This window comes from Myotis daubentonii, chromosome 14, assembly GCF_963259705.1.
Source record: "Myotis daubentonii chromosome 14, mMyoDau2.1, whole genome shotgun sequence".
Taxonomy (NCBI): domain Eukaryota; kingdom Metazoa; phylum Chordata; class Mammalia; order Chiroptera; family Vespertilionidae; genus Myotis; species Myotis daubentonii.
Window position 1 is genome coordinate 19,582,518 of NC_081853.1, and position 14,767 is coordinate 19,597,284.

The following is a 14,767-nucleotide window of genomic DNA, read 5'->3' on the forward strand; positions in this document are numbered from 1 at the left end:
GGGTGGCCAGGCCCTCCCAGACCCCACAGATGGCAGTCCTTAGGCCTGTCTCCCTGGGGTCTCTGCTCACCCATGTTGGGAGCCAGGCTCCACCCTCCCAGGCTCCTGTTGGTGAAACAAGTGCTGAGTGTGTTGTGTGGAGGGTGTGGGAACTCCCACCGGGTCCTGGTGGGGTGGCTGCAGCCCGACCCACTCCCTCCCCAGCGGCCCCCTGTGAGCCCCGGCTCTGAGGGAAGATGCACTGAGACCCCATTGAGTGGTCCTTTTTATTTTCAGTCCTTCTTGTTCCGCCCCACAGAGAAACAGGCTCAGGAGCTCAGCAGTGGGGCTGCTTAGGGAATACCGGGAACAGCGAACGGGCCAAGAGGCTTGTTTTGGCCTCAGGGGTACTGCTGCCGGGGCTGAAATTAGGGGCGGAAGAGAGCCGCCATCGTGCCGTTCTGGTTGGGGGAATGGACATGAAGCAGAGGCCCTGGGTGGGAAGTGTAAAGGCCAACCATGCAGCCAGGGCCAAGGCGAGGAGGGGCCCTCAGGCCTGGGGAGGCCCTGGGGACCGACCCTGGTCTGCCCAGAAGCTGCCCGTAGGCCTTCTCTGGACTCCCAAATCGTGACTTATGTCATCACCGCGGCCGCAGGAACAGGAAGTGGACGTCCATGACGTTGGTGCCCGTCAGCCCTGTGTACAGCAGGTGGGCCCCGCCCTGGAAGCGATGGAAGAAGGTATGTGTGTCGTTGTGGGCTAGGAAGGTGGCCACATCCAGGCCCTCAGCGGTGGCCTGGCTGGCAAGCTCAGGCATAACCCAGGCCCCGGCTGCCTCCGTGGGTCCGTCCCTCCCATCGGTGCCGCCACTCAGAAACAGCACGTCGACGGGCCCCAGCGGCCGCTGTCCCAGCTCTGTGGCGACGCGCAGGGCCAGTTCCTGGTTCCGGCCACCCTTGCCCGAGCCCTGCAACTGCACGGTGGGCTCCCCACCAGCCAGCAGGCAGATGGGGCCCTGAGCCCCCTTCACGACCTCCAGGGCCTCCTTCAGCTGCAGGTCTGGGAGCTGGAGCGACGCCGCCTGCTCATGGAGCTGATCCTCCTCCTCCACAGAGACCCCGGCGCCACCGGGCGCAGTGAGGTGGGCTCCAGCCACTCGGGCCAGCAGCCCGTAAAATGTGGCCACACTTTTCACGTCGCCCTGCATGGCTGCGCTCAGCACCACGGCCCGGTATCCCAGCGCCTCCGCCTGCCGCCGGGCCTCAGCCAGTGCCAGTGCGTTGGAGCCGATGATCACATTGAGGACGTGGCCGCAGGTGTGAGGCCCGTGAGGGTCCGAGTCGGCCCGGGCCAGCACAGTTTTCACCGAACGTGGCAGGGCAGCACGGAGGCCATAGCGATTAAGGATGTGCAGGCAATCCTGCACATTGTGGACGCTGGCCACGGTGGGGCCGCTGGCGATCACCTCCACGGGGTCTCCCACCACGTCCGACAGAATCAGGCTTACCACCTGGGAAGAGGTTGAAGATGCAAAGCTGAGTCCCGCCTGGTCCGCACCCCAGAGCTCTGAGGACAAACTGCCCCTCCCGACCACCCCACTTCCCATGTAGCCATACACCTTCCACCACCTGCTGCACTTCCTGGCCCGTTTCTAACCCCTCTCAAGTGGGTTTGCAGAACACCTGGTCATGTGGACTCCACCTCGCCCTCTGAGGTCTCCCTTTGATGGTCCTGTGAACTCCATACCAGGTCCCTGCCAATCTGTAAGCTGTTTGAGGCTTTCATCTGCTGAGCACATGTGGGCCTGATTCCACAAACCCAGGGCTGCCTGGGTAAGAAGTGACTCACACACCTGGGCAGGGTAGGCAGCCTGAGCGAGCCCCCCACCCTTGAGCTGGGACAGGGCCTTCCGGATGGTGTTCAGCTCCTGGATTGTGGCTCCGCGGGCCGCCAGCAGCTTGGTGAGTGTCTGCTTCTCCTCCAGTGTGACGGGTGGGATGGGGGCGGGCAGCAGGGCCGAGCCCCCACCTGCAGAGACAGGGAGGACTTCAGGCAGAGGGGACAGCAAGGAAATGTCCTCACCCAGGGATGCAGGTGGGCAGTGAACACATTAGGGAAGGGATGAGGCCTGAAAGGCAGAGTTAGGGTGCCCCATATGGACATGCAGTGAATGTGTGCAGTCACCACACCCTGGGCACCTGAGGTTGTGCCCTGCCTTGGGGTACCCCAGGTCCCAGCAGGCACTGGAAGAACTATTCCTTAAGATCTTGAAATAGGCGGCAGATATGGGGGAAGAGGGTGGAGAACCAAGGAGAGGGCTCCATAGGGGCTGCAGGGCCTGGGTTCTAGCCCCAGGTGACATTGGTACAGACAGCAACAACAGCAGTGACATTTCCCTTGCAAGACTCTGAGGTCGGTGCTCCCTATGTGCCCTCATGACCTGCCAATGGGAACCTAGGGGAGGACCCCACAGCTCAGAGGAGGCCAGACGACTCGCCCAGGGCTGTCCAGAAGTCAGCCATCCAGGTTCCTCACTGCCTTACCTGCTTTGTGTCCCTGGGGGCTCAGACCAATGGTTTCTTGAAGACCTGATATTGCCCCACCCAACTTCCCCAAGCAATCTGGCACCCACACCTGAGATGAGCACGAGCAGCAGGTCGTCAGCTGTCAGCCCTTCGGCCAGCTGCCGGATGGCTAACGCAGCCCGCAGCGAATCACGGTCCGGCAGGTTGTCCTCTGCACCCTCAAAAACCTGGACACGGCTGTGTGGCTTCAGTAGCATCTCCCTCAGGGGAGAAAGAACAGAGTAAGAGATGGGGCGGGCTCCTCTCCTCCCAATAACTTCCCAGCTGTTCATACCATGATGCCTGCTAATACCCATCCTGGAACCAGGCCAGACCCGGTAGAAAAGGGAAGCTGGTGAGGAAGGGAGGCCCCGATCCAGCCTGAGTCTGGGCCCAGATTCCCCTCCAGATGGACAGTAGGGGGCAGCCCCCCAGAGCTCCTTACTGCTTGCCACTGCACTCCACGGCAGCACGGATCCCCTTGGGAACGCTGATCACGCCCTGCACCAGGTGCTGGCCCAGTAGCTCCTCGGCTGCAGCTGCCATGCCCAGCACAGCCTTGCCGAAGCCCACCAGGTAGAGGTTTTGCCGCAGCTGAAAGCTCCGATCCCGCACCTTCAGCTGCCCGCTGCTGGGGTCCAAGGACAGTGCCCGGTGCATCATGGGGCCTGGCAGCACGGCACCAATAGTGTTCTCAAACAGCATCCGAGCCTGCTCTGCCAAGGCCATGCCACTGGCCAGCCGTGCCCCTGGGCCCCCCCAGAGGAGTGGGCGTAATGGGGCTCGGGCCAAGCGGGGCAAGACCTGCAGGGCTACAGCCATGCCCCACTGCTTTCAGCTCCACCTGGCACCCATAGCCGCCTGGAGGGGAAGAAAACACTAATGAGGCAGTTGCAAGGTCAGAGAAGGGAGCCCCTGAGGGCTCAGGGATAGTGGACCCCACAGCTGCTGCTGCAAGAATGGACCATCTGCCAGTCCCAGGAGACTTCCCGAGGCTCCCAGCTAACGGATCTCACTCCAGTCCTCGGAGCCCAGGCCTGCCACCCAGCCATGTCCTCCTCTTCTGCCGGCCACACAGCGGTCCTCTGAACGCTCTGCCTGGAGTCCAAAGGTCCTGTTAGTTGAGCCCTCCTCCTGGGTCACCCACTTTGGCTGAGAGTTAATCATTCACGGAGTGAGCAATTCCTATCAGTGGCTTCCCGCCCCGCCCCTTGTCCACCCCTTCACTCTGAGCCCTCACCCAGGTGCAACGCCCCTTTCTGGCACTGCTTCCTTGCCTCTTCACCACTTCTGGTGCCAGGAGGCTGCTGGCTGTCCCACCAGCTGACTCAAGCCCGGTGACCTCCCGCCTGCTCCTATTCATTAACTTATGGGTCTGTGTGGGGCGACTGCAGGCTTGCCAGGGCACTCACAGGTCCTGAACATCAAGGCATACAGTCTGCGGAGTCCCAGCACTCACGGCCAGTACAACCAGAGGTTCCGTTTCAAATCAGAAGTGGCAGCAAAGTCTCGCTCATGGTGGAACCTCAAAGAAACCCCAGATACCACATGAGGCGATGTACCAGGGGACCCAATCTGCTGGACAGAAAAAGATGCCCTTCCACCTACATGGCTGGCTGGACCCACCCCTGCTAACAGCATGCCTTTTGGCTCCCACAGAACAAAACAAGCCTTGGGTCACACCACCCACAGGGGTGAGAGCCAAGTGGCTATGGCAGCGAAAGACCAGGCTCCCACAGCTGAGCCCAAATTATCATTTTCCCCACGGGGCAGGGAAAATGCTCAAGAAGCCTTGAGGTGAAGGTCAGGAGGCTGTTGAGGAGTTTAGGGACAATAAAAAAACAAAACCAAAGAGCTTATCTCTAAAAAGGCGTCTGCTTTCATAAATGCCCACCATAAATGCTGCCAGTTGACTGCAGCAGTGTGTGGACAGAGCAGGGGAAGGCGGCTGGGAACCAGGCTCCAGCTCCACCATGGGCTTTCTGACTGGCTAGGAAAGCTCCATTTCTCTCACTGGCCTCGTCTGCAAAATGAGCAGTGGGAGCCCTGGCTGGTTTGGCTCAGTGGATAGAGCGTCAGCCTGCGGACTGAAGGGTCCCAGGTTCGATTCTGGTCAAGGGCACATGCCTAGGCTGTGGGCTTGATCCCCAGGAGGGGACCTGCAGGAGGCAGCCAATCAATGATTCTCTCTCATCATTGGTGTTTCTATCTCTCTTTCCCTCTCCCTTCCTCTTTGAAATCAATAAAGATATATATATATATATATATATATATATATATATATATATATATATATATAATTTAAATGAGAAGTGGGATAAGATTAAGACTAATGCTTTCCCCTTGAAATCCCTGGGCTCTCTGAAGCTGTCCACTGTTAACACACAAAACCTGGACACCAAACACCAATCTATCCCACACTCAAAAAACCTGGCAACGTCTCGCCCTCTGAGCCTGCTGGTTTTCCACATTTCCGTAAGAGACCAACTCTGTCCGCCCTCAGTTGTGAAAGGGAACAGAGAGCACCACCATGCGGACTCTGGAAATGGACCCAGCTTTTTCCTGGGGGCTCCTGGGGCTGACCCCCATCAGGCTTGGAGTTAAAAGTATCTTAGCATCTAGCAAAAGCTGGGTGAACTCTGTACTTATTCAAAAGCTGGGTGAACTTTGTACTTATTTCCCAAAAGGACACAGGCCTAGAGGATCCCTGCCTTGCTACTGGATAGCAGAGCCCAGGGCAGGAGGGCATTCAAGGTGAAGGTTGCCAGAGAAAATACAGGGCGTCCAGTCAAATTTGAATTTCACACAAATGAGGAATTTTTTTCTTAACAAACAATTAACAATGTCATATTCGTTTCAGGTGTACAACGTAGGGGTTAGGAATTGCTTTAATATAGGGATTTCCCCTAGAATATTTGGGACATACCTATACTGAAATATTACTTGTTTATCTGAGATTCAAATTTAAACAGACTTCCTGTATTTTTATTTCTAAACCCAGCAACTCTAATCAGGACAACTCCTCAAACTCCCGGGCACTACAGCGCTAAACCTGGAGATTCCGAGAACATTCGCCGTGACTCCTCCCCGCCGCCAGATGGGGCTAGAACCACTTCCGGCCATCGCCTGCTGCTGGCACAGGTCCCGGAAGTGACGTCACCTGGCCGACGCCGCAGGACTGGGCGAGGGAAACGGCTGCGGCGTAATATTGGGTGGTAACCCGAGAAATAGCCCACTGCCGCCGGGGCCCGCTGTGGCCCGGCACAAGGACTGCTTCCGCATGTTTCGCGGCGCAGACTTACCCCCGGTTCCCGGCTGCGGCTTCCAGCGCTGGAGGCCGGAAGGACTCGCTGGTGGGCGGAGCGGAATCCGGAAGTGCGGGGTGGGTGCCAGGTGTGAATGGTGCTTGGAGGAGCGCGGGGCGGGGATCCGGAGTGAGGCCTAGGGCCTCGGTTTCATCTCTGCCATGGGGGTCGTAATTGCCGCCCCACTGGTTGCTGTGATCGTCTCCTCATTTTTCCTGTTCGGAGCAATCAGTCAGCAAATACTTTCCAAGCTCCTGTTAGGTGCCAGGCACTGTACCGAGCCAACGGCCCAGAATCCCGGGATCGCTCCTTACCCACAACCCACCGCTCCGGAGCCAGGTTATGTCATCCTCACCCTCCTGGCGCTGGGGTCCCAAGTAATTGATTGGCGTCTCCCCCACGCCCCCTTCCCCTTGGCAACCAAATAACAGCTCTGACTCAGCAAGAGAGTTCAGTGCCGAGATCCTCGAGCGCACAAGGGGCCTGTAAACACAAGTGACCCTGGGCCTCTCCCTGCCCCTGCTCTCACCCTGTGCTCGGGAGGGTGTACTATTTTTTTTTTTTAATGCAGGTTCTAGTTTATATTTTATTGATTTTTTTACAGAGAGGAAGGGAGAGAGATAGTTAGAAACATCCATCAGCTGCCTCTTGCACACCCCCTACTGGGGATGTTCCCGCAACCAAGGTGCATGCCCTTGACCGGAATCGAACCTGGGACCCTCCAGTCCGCAGGCAGACGCTCTATCCACTGAGCCAAACCGGTTAGGTCAGGAGGGTACACTATTTTGACTACGTTTTCTTGGGGAGATGTGGGGGAGAGCTACATGACAAATCACAGAATAGACTTCCTAACAATCTTAAACAGGTTTTTTCACACCTGCTCTCTAGCAGCTGCCACCTCTCTCCATAGATCTCCAAACCATGCTCTGCTTTTGTCATAAACTCCTCCTTCCCCCCTTCTTAGCTGTTTCCCTGGGCTTTCCTTTGCCTTTATGCTAGAGGACCTTTTATTCCCTATCAACCGCTCCTAAACGCTTCTCCTCCCCATCATCCAAGCACAGGCGCCTTCAGGAGGAGTTGCCTTCTTTATTATGTTTTTTTCTCACTTACTAGTACAGTTTACATTCAGGATTATTTTGTATTAGTTTCAGGTGTACCGCATAGTGGTTAGATAATCATATACTTTACACAGTGTTCTCTCCCTCCACCCCCATGTTTCCAGTGCCCACCTGGCACCATTCGTAGTTATTACAATGTTATTGACTATATTCCCTACACTGTACTTTACATCCCCAGATCTTCCTTCTTTAAATTTGGGGAGATTGGAAAAACTTAAAGTTTCAGTTTGTCCTCACTTACAGTAAGCTGTCTTCATCCATGCATGCATTTATTCACTCCTCCATCATTCAACAGTCATTTCCCGAGTGTCTTCTTTGTGGGCCAAGTGCTGTAACTGCTGCAGTGAGTAAGAAGTGGTGGTTTCAGATGGGAAATGTACTCTGCTTTTGTAATTGCATTCCCACATTGGTGAGAGGAGTGTAAATTTGAGCAACTCTCTAATTATTTAGTGCCAGAGATTCATAAACAGACACCATGTACTGTGCCCGTGCTGTTCTGTCAGACTGTAAGCAGGGGACTAACTGTACCCATTTTTAACCTCCTACCGCACCCCACAACTACTCACAAGATGCATTTAACAACAGCATAAGTTTTAGATGCCCACTGGACTGTGAGCCTCTGGAATGTCATGACTTGGTCTAATTTGTATTTGTACTGCCTTGCGTAGGACCAGGCACAAAAAGAAACTGGAATTTCTTTCTTGTTCTTCTTCTTCTTCTTTTTTTAATGAATTAAGACAACAGTGAAGTGCTCAACTACAAATTGCTGCAGACCCTAGGTGGAAAGGATTTCACAAAAGGAAAAGAGTTGGTGGTGAATAGAAGTAGAAGGCTTCATTGAGTGGTGGGGTTTAGATCTAAAAAAAAACCCAGAATATTCAGCTCATCCGAATAATAACACATCTCTGGATAGTGGGCATGAATATGTCTACAGTCTTTTTTTAATCCTCACCCACGGATATGTTTAGAGAGAGGAAGGGAGAGAAAGAAAGAGATTCCTGACTGAGAATCGAACCTGCAACCTTTTGGTGTACAGGACGATGCTCCAACCAACTGAGCCACCTGCCAGGGCTGTCAATAGTCTTTTAAAGAGCACTTTGGCAATAAATATCAATATCAATAAATATAAAAAATGTGACATCCAGTTTCAGTCCAAAGAAATAATTGGATATGCGGACAAAGATGGTATAGGGAAGGGAAAAACTTTCTCCTTTACAGTCTTAGGTTCAATGGTGGAGGCCCTACAAATTAAACTGACAGAAAACAGATTAATGGGAGAAAAAGGTTTATTTTATATGCACATGGTGGCAGGGGGGGGGGGGGGTTGCTAACAGAAATGAAGTGAGGACTCCAAAGAAGACAGTAGGCCTGAGACCTTATACACCCATTTTAACAAAGAGTGATAAATTATGGAGATGGACAAGATAGAGGGGGTTTGAGCGACAAGGGGCAGTACATTGTGGTAAAATATATGGGGGAAATAAGGATTGCTGTAGTAAGATTTGTTTGCACAGACTCATCTTGGCATTGGTTCCCCATCTCCTGGTACCAGAATGGCACAATTTCTCACGGAAAATTTATGTCCTGCTTTTCAGTAGGAAGGAGGAGGACAGGGAGCCCTTTGAGTGTCTGCTGTTTCTCAGCATGACTGTATGCTAAAGTGGCAAATTTAGGGTGATGTACTCTGATCCCTTCAGTGGATATGGAGAGGTATTCATCCCAGAAATTTTCTGAGTGTAAAGCAATGTAAATATCCATTGATGATAGAATTTATACAATTAAGTTTATAGTGCTTCTAAAAATATTAATAATATTAATTCTAATATTATTAAGGCTACATAGATGTTATTATTTTTTTTTAATTAAATCTTTATTGTTCAGATTATTACATTTGTTCCTTTTTTTTTCCCCCCATAACTCCCCTCCTCCCAGTTCCCGCCCCACCCTCCGCCCTCACTCCCCACCCACTGTCCTCATCCATAGGTGCACGATTTTTGTCCAGTCTCTTCCCACATCTCCCACACCCCTTTCCCCCCCAAGAATAGTCAGTCCATTCCCTTTCTATGTCCCTGATTCTATTATAATCAACAGTTCATTCTGTTCATCAGATTATTTATTCACTTGATTCTTAGATTCACTTGTTGATAGATGCATATTTGTTGTTCATAATTTGTATCTTTACCTTTTTCTTCCTCTTCCTCTTCTTAAAGGATACCTTTCAGCATTTCATATAATCCTGGTTTGGTGGTGATGAACTCCTTTAGCTTTTCCTTATCTGTGAAGCTCTTTATCTGACCTTCAATTCTGAATGATAGCTTTGCTGGATAAAGTAATCTTGGTTGTAGGTTCTTGGTATTCATCACTTTGAATATTTCTTGCCACTCCCTTCTGGCCTGCAAAGTTTCTGTTGAGAAATCAGCTGACAGTCGTATGGGTATTCCCTTGTAGGTAACTGAGTTTCTTTCTCTTGCTGTTTTTAAGATTCTCTCTTTATCTTTTGCTCTTGGCATTTTAATTATGATGTGTCTTGGTGTGGTCCTCTTTGGATTCCTTTTGTTTGGGGTTCTCCGAGCTTCTTGGACCTGTAAGTCCATTTCTTTCACCAGGTGGGGGAAGTTTTCTGTCATTATTTCTTCAAATAGGTTTTCAATATCTTGCTCTCTCTCATCTTCTGGCACCCCTATAATTCTGATGTTGGTACGCTTGAAGCGGTCCCAGAGGCTCCTTACACTATCCTCGCATTTTTGGATTCTTTTTTCATTTTGCTTTTCCAGTTGGATGTTTTTTGCTTCCTCGCATTTCAAATCATTGACTTGATTCTTGCGCTCCTCTGGTCTGCTGTCGGGCGTCTGTATAATATTCGTTATTTCAGTCTGTGTGTGCTTAATTTCTAGTTGGTTCCCCAATATAAGATCGAGGGTCTTATTAGTTTTCGTGTAGAGCTCATTAAGTTTATCGGCAGCTTGTAAACAGTTCTTGAGAGACCTTAAAAGTGTGGTTCTGAATTCTATTTCTTCCATTGACAATTTTGTCCTGTTTCTTTGTCTCCGCATTTTGTTATGCTTCCTTGGTGCACCCCCTAGTGGTCTTTGTTCGCAGTCTTATAGATAAATCTTGATTGTTGTAGCTAATTCCAGGGAGGGTTTGACCTCCAGGCCAAGTGGCTATGAGAATCAGCTGTGTCAGCAGTGAGAGAACTTCTGTCCTCTAGGGAGGTGCTAATCTAGCCTTTGCCTGAGGCTATCCGGCAAATGCCTCTGTGCAGGGCTTGGGCAGGGCGGGTCGCACAGGATCAACAGCATGGGCCGGAGAGAGCAGTTATGGCGGCTCTCAGTCCTGTCCCAAGGAGCTCTGCCTCTCTGAGTCCCAGCACCCGCTGCAAAGCTGGGAGAGAAAGCTGCACTCGCTCTGACCGAAGCCAGACAGTCCCGCTTCTCCCGTTCGAGTCTGGGTCCCTAAAGACTCGCCCGGATCTGGAGCTCAGAGTCTGCGACTCCCTCCCGATTGAAAACAACAACCGCGCCCTCCGCCGCCAGCCCGCTCCGCGCACTCCGCACCTCAGAATTTGACTTCAGCACTGCGCCTCCTCTGAGTGTCCGTGTGCGTTTCTCTTTCCTCCTAGTTGTAGGACTTCCACTCAGCCAGCGTTCCTGTGGTTCTGGGTGATGTCCCTTCCGTTTTTTGGTTTCACTTTTGAAGTAGTTGTTCAAAGCAGCAAACTCCGGCGTTAACCTATGCCGCCATCTTGGTTCTCCTATCGGAAGGCGAGTTCAGATGTTATTTTTTTTTTGAGATGCTATTTTATGAATTAAGGAAACTGTTGAAAGGCCATTAAAGTAGATTATAAGCTTTCCCTATTCGAGCAAGCTGAATTACACATACCCTACTGGGGGAGGGGTTACTGAATTTATTTTTTCGAGTTAAGCTTTAATTTACATGTTTCCTTTGAGAGCAAAGGAAGAGGTTGTTCCTGGGTGATGTTGGATGATAGTGACACGGGGAAGGTGGCAACAGTGCACCCATCTCCACTAACACTGCTGAATCTCAGGAACCCCTGTAAATCTGAAACCCAGCCCCCTTCTCTGCTCAAGGGGGCCGTCAGGGTAGTGAGTAGTGCTCCGTCTTGGGCTTTCTGACCTGGAACCTCACCGTAAAGATATCCTGCTTGTTGAAGAAGCTGGTCACACATGATGTGCAACCATTTGAGGTTTCAGATGCCTCAGTAGGCTGGAAGTGTTAGTTCATGTTACCACAGCAAGCCAGCAGTCGTACTCCTAAAGCACCTGCTCTTCTATGGACATTCATCCTGTTGTCCTCCCGCTTCCAACCGATAGAGCAGTTTACCCCGAAATCCAGGTCTCACCTTCCAGCACTTCCCGCCCCCGTGTGGTCGAGTTCAGGCAGTCGGCTAGTTGTGGCCAATGAGTTGTGAGTGAAAGTGAGGGGTCACTTCTGGCCATTTACTTGCCCGTGAGGTTTTCCTGAGCATTTTTTCTCTTCACCTGGCAGTTGGCAACATTCAACCCGAATCCCTGAGTGAGTGATGGGAAGAGACACCCGGCCAACCCACAACGGACATGTATTGGAAGTAGAAAGTAAACCTTGGATGTTTGAATCACTAAGATGTGGGGGTTTGTGTTACTGGGCCATTACCTAGCCCATCCTGGCTAAGCTCACTCTGTCCTGTAGAACTGCATCTTAGAAGCTAGATCTACTCTTGTTAATGTTAGATCATCCAGAAACTCTTGGTTCTCACTGGCATTCACCTTGCCAGACATGCTTCTGGTCACACACTGTTCATGCTTGCACACCTTTTCTTGAGGCATAGAACGACAATGAAGAGATCAAGAACATTTTGCTGTGTATACACAAACTCAGGAGAGTCTTGTGCACTAATTAATACCTCGAAGCGGGGGCACAAAGCAGAAAGCAGCTTCCATGCTGGGGTCCAACCCCAGCGGGTCCAGGGGTCCCCAAAGGTGTGGACGGCGTCGGCGAAGAAGGAAGGACACGGAGACAGCGTTCAGTTAATCAGCAGCCTAGCCAGGATTTCCAGCCAGGATCTCCAGCCAAGTTCTGGTCTGGATCTCCAGCGAAGTTCTGGTTAGGATCTCCAGCCAGGTTCTGTGTCCATGTTCTCTTGCTAGGTTCTCCAGGTTCTCCAGCCAGGTTCTGTAGCCAGGTTCTGTCCAGGTTCTCCAGCCAGGTTCAGTCACCAGGTTCTAGTCAGGTTCTCTTGCCAATTTCTGTAGTCAGGTTCAGTCCAGGATCTTTTGCCATGTTCTCTCGCTCGGTTCTGTCTCTAGGTTCTGAGGCCAGTTTCTGTCCAGGATCTTTTGCCATGTTCTCTCCAGCGAAGTTCTTCTGTCTCTAGAGAACGTTCTGTGTAGGTTCTGTGCCTAGGTTCTGTCTCCTAAGTTCTGTCTCTTGCTGTCTTGTTACATCTAAATTTATACCAGTTGATTCAATCCTATCAATCTCTATTACAAAGGTTAGGGCGTTTCTTATCTCCATTCCAGGGAGTAAAGATTATGTAGCTTAAGCATGATTGTTCGTAGTTAAAGTGATTAATTACCCGCCTGGCACTTAGTTAAGGGGTTTTATTCCCTCCCTAACTTCAGGGGAAAATCCCTACCTGGGGAAACAACCTTTCTCGGAGAGGTGACCTTGGTTAAAACACAGCGCCAAGAAGGTGAGCAAACATATTAAGAACAGTATGCCATATATGCCAGGTCCCTTGAAACAGCAAGCATGGACTGGCTCCCAGCACTTCCACAAATAGAAATTCTTTGCATCAGTCTTAGATTCCAGCAGTGGGGCAGATTTTTATTCCATCAGTTCATGTGGCTTCTGCCCCTCACCCCCGCCTTTTTAAAAAGGTGGTGTATTTTTTTAAAAAAAATTTTTTCAATTGACTTGAGAGAGAGGGATCGAACCTGAAACCTGGGCATGTGCCCTGACCGGGACAGTGCTCAACCAGCTAAGCCACACTGGTCAGGATTGCCCCTACCCCTTTTATTGCACTTTACCTGTGACTGAACAGAGGTAAATGATCGCAAGAATTCAGGACCAGCAGGAAATGTAGGATTGATTTAGAACCAGAAATAAAAATAGTGAATATCAATGTGTTCCGTCTTCTCTCCAATGAGGTGAACAAAGTTTGGTTATTCAGCCCTGAAAAGTATTGTGAATTATGATAGTGCATTCATAGAGAACCTGTAAAAAGTTCTGCCACCGTAAAATCCACTGTGAAAGTAAAGTAGTGATTTTTTTTTTTTTAATGTATGCAAAACCTGAGATAAGTCAGAGGGTGTCAGTCATCAACTCCAAACTGGAGGCAGCTGCCTTCTCAGGGCGGCACTGCTGGGCTTCTCGGCCTCCCTCCACTCGTCCTTCACATCCGGGACCTTGGGGTTCAGCCCCCTCTTCCTAAGCATTCAACCCTAATGCCTCCCAAGAGTCTGCACGGAGGCGTGGAAGGGCTCTGCAGTGAGCTTTCAGGACTCCCCTCTGCCGCCCCTGCCTTGTGCTCTGCACTGCTGGACCCTGGCCAGGGCAGGGCCAGGGGGAGCTCTGGAAGACCCAAAGCTCTGGTGCTAGAATGGTGTTATGAAGGCTTGTTCAGGGGGCAGGAGCAGGTGAGGCGGTGCTGGAGGAGAGAGAGAACAGAGCTCTTTTAAGTAAGGACTGTAAACCCCTTAAAGCTGTGTTTGTTTGTTTTTAAAGGAGGGATAGGGGAGCATACAGACAGCTCAGCCTGGACTGATGGGTAACTGATGAGGAGCGGCTAAGGCTGTATAGGCTGGGTTGTGAGATGGGGCAGTTAAGCCTTTGAAACAGTTGTATACTTTTAGAGACAAGAGGTTCTGGGAGGTGGTTCTTCCTGGCTCTGAGCTGCCAGCTTATCTGGGAAGCTCCTATCCCTTCCTTCCACAACAAGAAGGCATTGTTGAGCTACAATGGACTCAGTTACAAGTGAAACAATTACCTACCCTTTGCCCTGGAAGCCCGGCTGGAGAGTGCGAAACCAGCCTCCAGGGCTTACTGGCTGGGTGACCTTGAGAACGTTACTTAACCTCACAAAACCCCAGAGTCTTCATCATTAAAATGGGGTTAAGAGCATGAAATGTGTTTAAAGTGCACACAGAAAGCCTCCAAGTTGTGGCCGTACTGTTTCTGAGCTGGGCCAGATTAATGGGTGTGTGACCTATGCAGTCACCAGGGAACAAGGCCAGAAGGGGTCCCGCACTGGGTTTAATAGTCTGCTGCTGCTGTCTTGCAATTCTTAGCAGTTTCTGTGAGGGGGAGCCCATATTTTTGTTTTGCACTGGGTCGGGCAGATTACGTCGCCAGTCCTACTACCTGGAGAAGAATGGTATTACGGGCCCCTAGCCCAGGGGTCTCGGGATCTGTCTGAGGAAGTCGTCAGTGGCTACACGTCAGGAGGGCCAGGGTTACACACTGGGTGAGGCGGAGGTGGCACTGTCTCCCGGGCAGTACTGAGGCTGTAAGGACAAAGTCTGAGCTCCCCCAACTCCCCGCTAGACAGGTCCCTCCCGCCACTTGGCCCAGGAGAGCTCTTTTAGCAAGAGGCCTAGAAACCCTCGGCCTGGCTCACTCCGTGGCTGAAGGTCACACTTTGAGTCTCCCACAGGCTGATCCCTTGGGAAAACTAAGCACAGCCTGTCATTCAGAAGTGCACAAGCTGCAGGAATTATATGAAGTCAGCCACAGGTTCCTTGCAAAAAAACCCACAAAGTCAAATGTTCTAATCTTTTTTGAAAATGTTTTTATTGATTT

At 51.3% G+C, this 14,767-nt stretch overlaps 1 protein-coding gene and 1 long non-coding RNA gene across 4 annotated transcripts; one reads left to right on the forward strand and one right to left on the reverse strand.

Moving 5' to 3' along the window:
* Positions 1 to 254: 254 nt before the first annotated feature.
* Positions 255 to 6,007, reverse strand: GLYCTK (glycerate kinase). Of its 3 annotated transcripts, none has more exons than XM_059663390.1 (5): positions 5,847 to 6,007; positions 2,990 to 3,405; positions 2,615 to 2,766; positions 1,833 to 2,008; positions 255 to 1,490 (listed from the first exon to the last, which is right to left on the reverse strand). In XM_059663390.1, the coding sequence occupies exons 2-5, from the start codon at positions 3,364 to 3,366 to the stop codon at positions 621 to 623; spliced, it is 1,575 nt and encodes a 524-aa protein (XP_059519373.1). In that variant the 5' UTR covers positions 3,367 to 3,405; positions 5,847 to 6,007; the 3' UTR covers positions 255 to 620. The 3 variants fall into 3 exon arrangements, with proteins under 3 accessions (XP_059519373.1, XP_059519374.1, XP_059519372.1); XM_059663391.1 differs by lacking the exon at positions 5,847 to 6,007 and adding an exon at positions 3,957 to 4,069; XM_059663389.1 differs by lacking the exon at positions 5,847 to 6,007 and adding an exon at positions 3,957 to 4,069 and having other exon boundaries at positions 2,990 to 3,642.
* On the forward strand, positions 5,695 to 11,589 carry LOC132215324 (uncharacterized). Its single transcript, XR_009448503.1, has 2 exons — positions 5,695 to 5,926; positions 11,477 to 11,589. It is a non-coding gene; the product is annotated as an uncharacterized LOC132215324 (long non-coding RNA).
* The last annotated feature ends 3,178 nt before the right edge of the window (positions 11,590 to 14,767 follow it).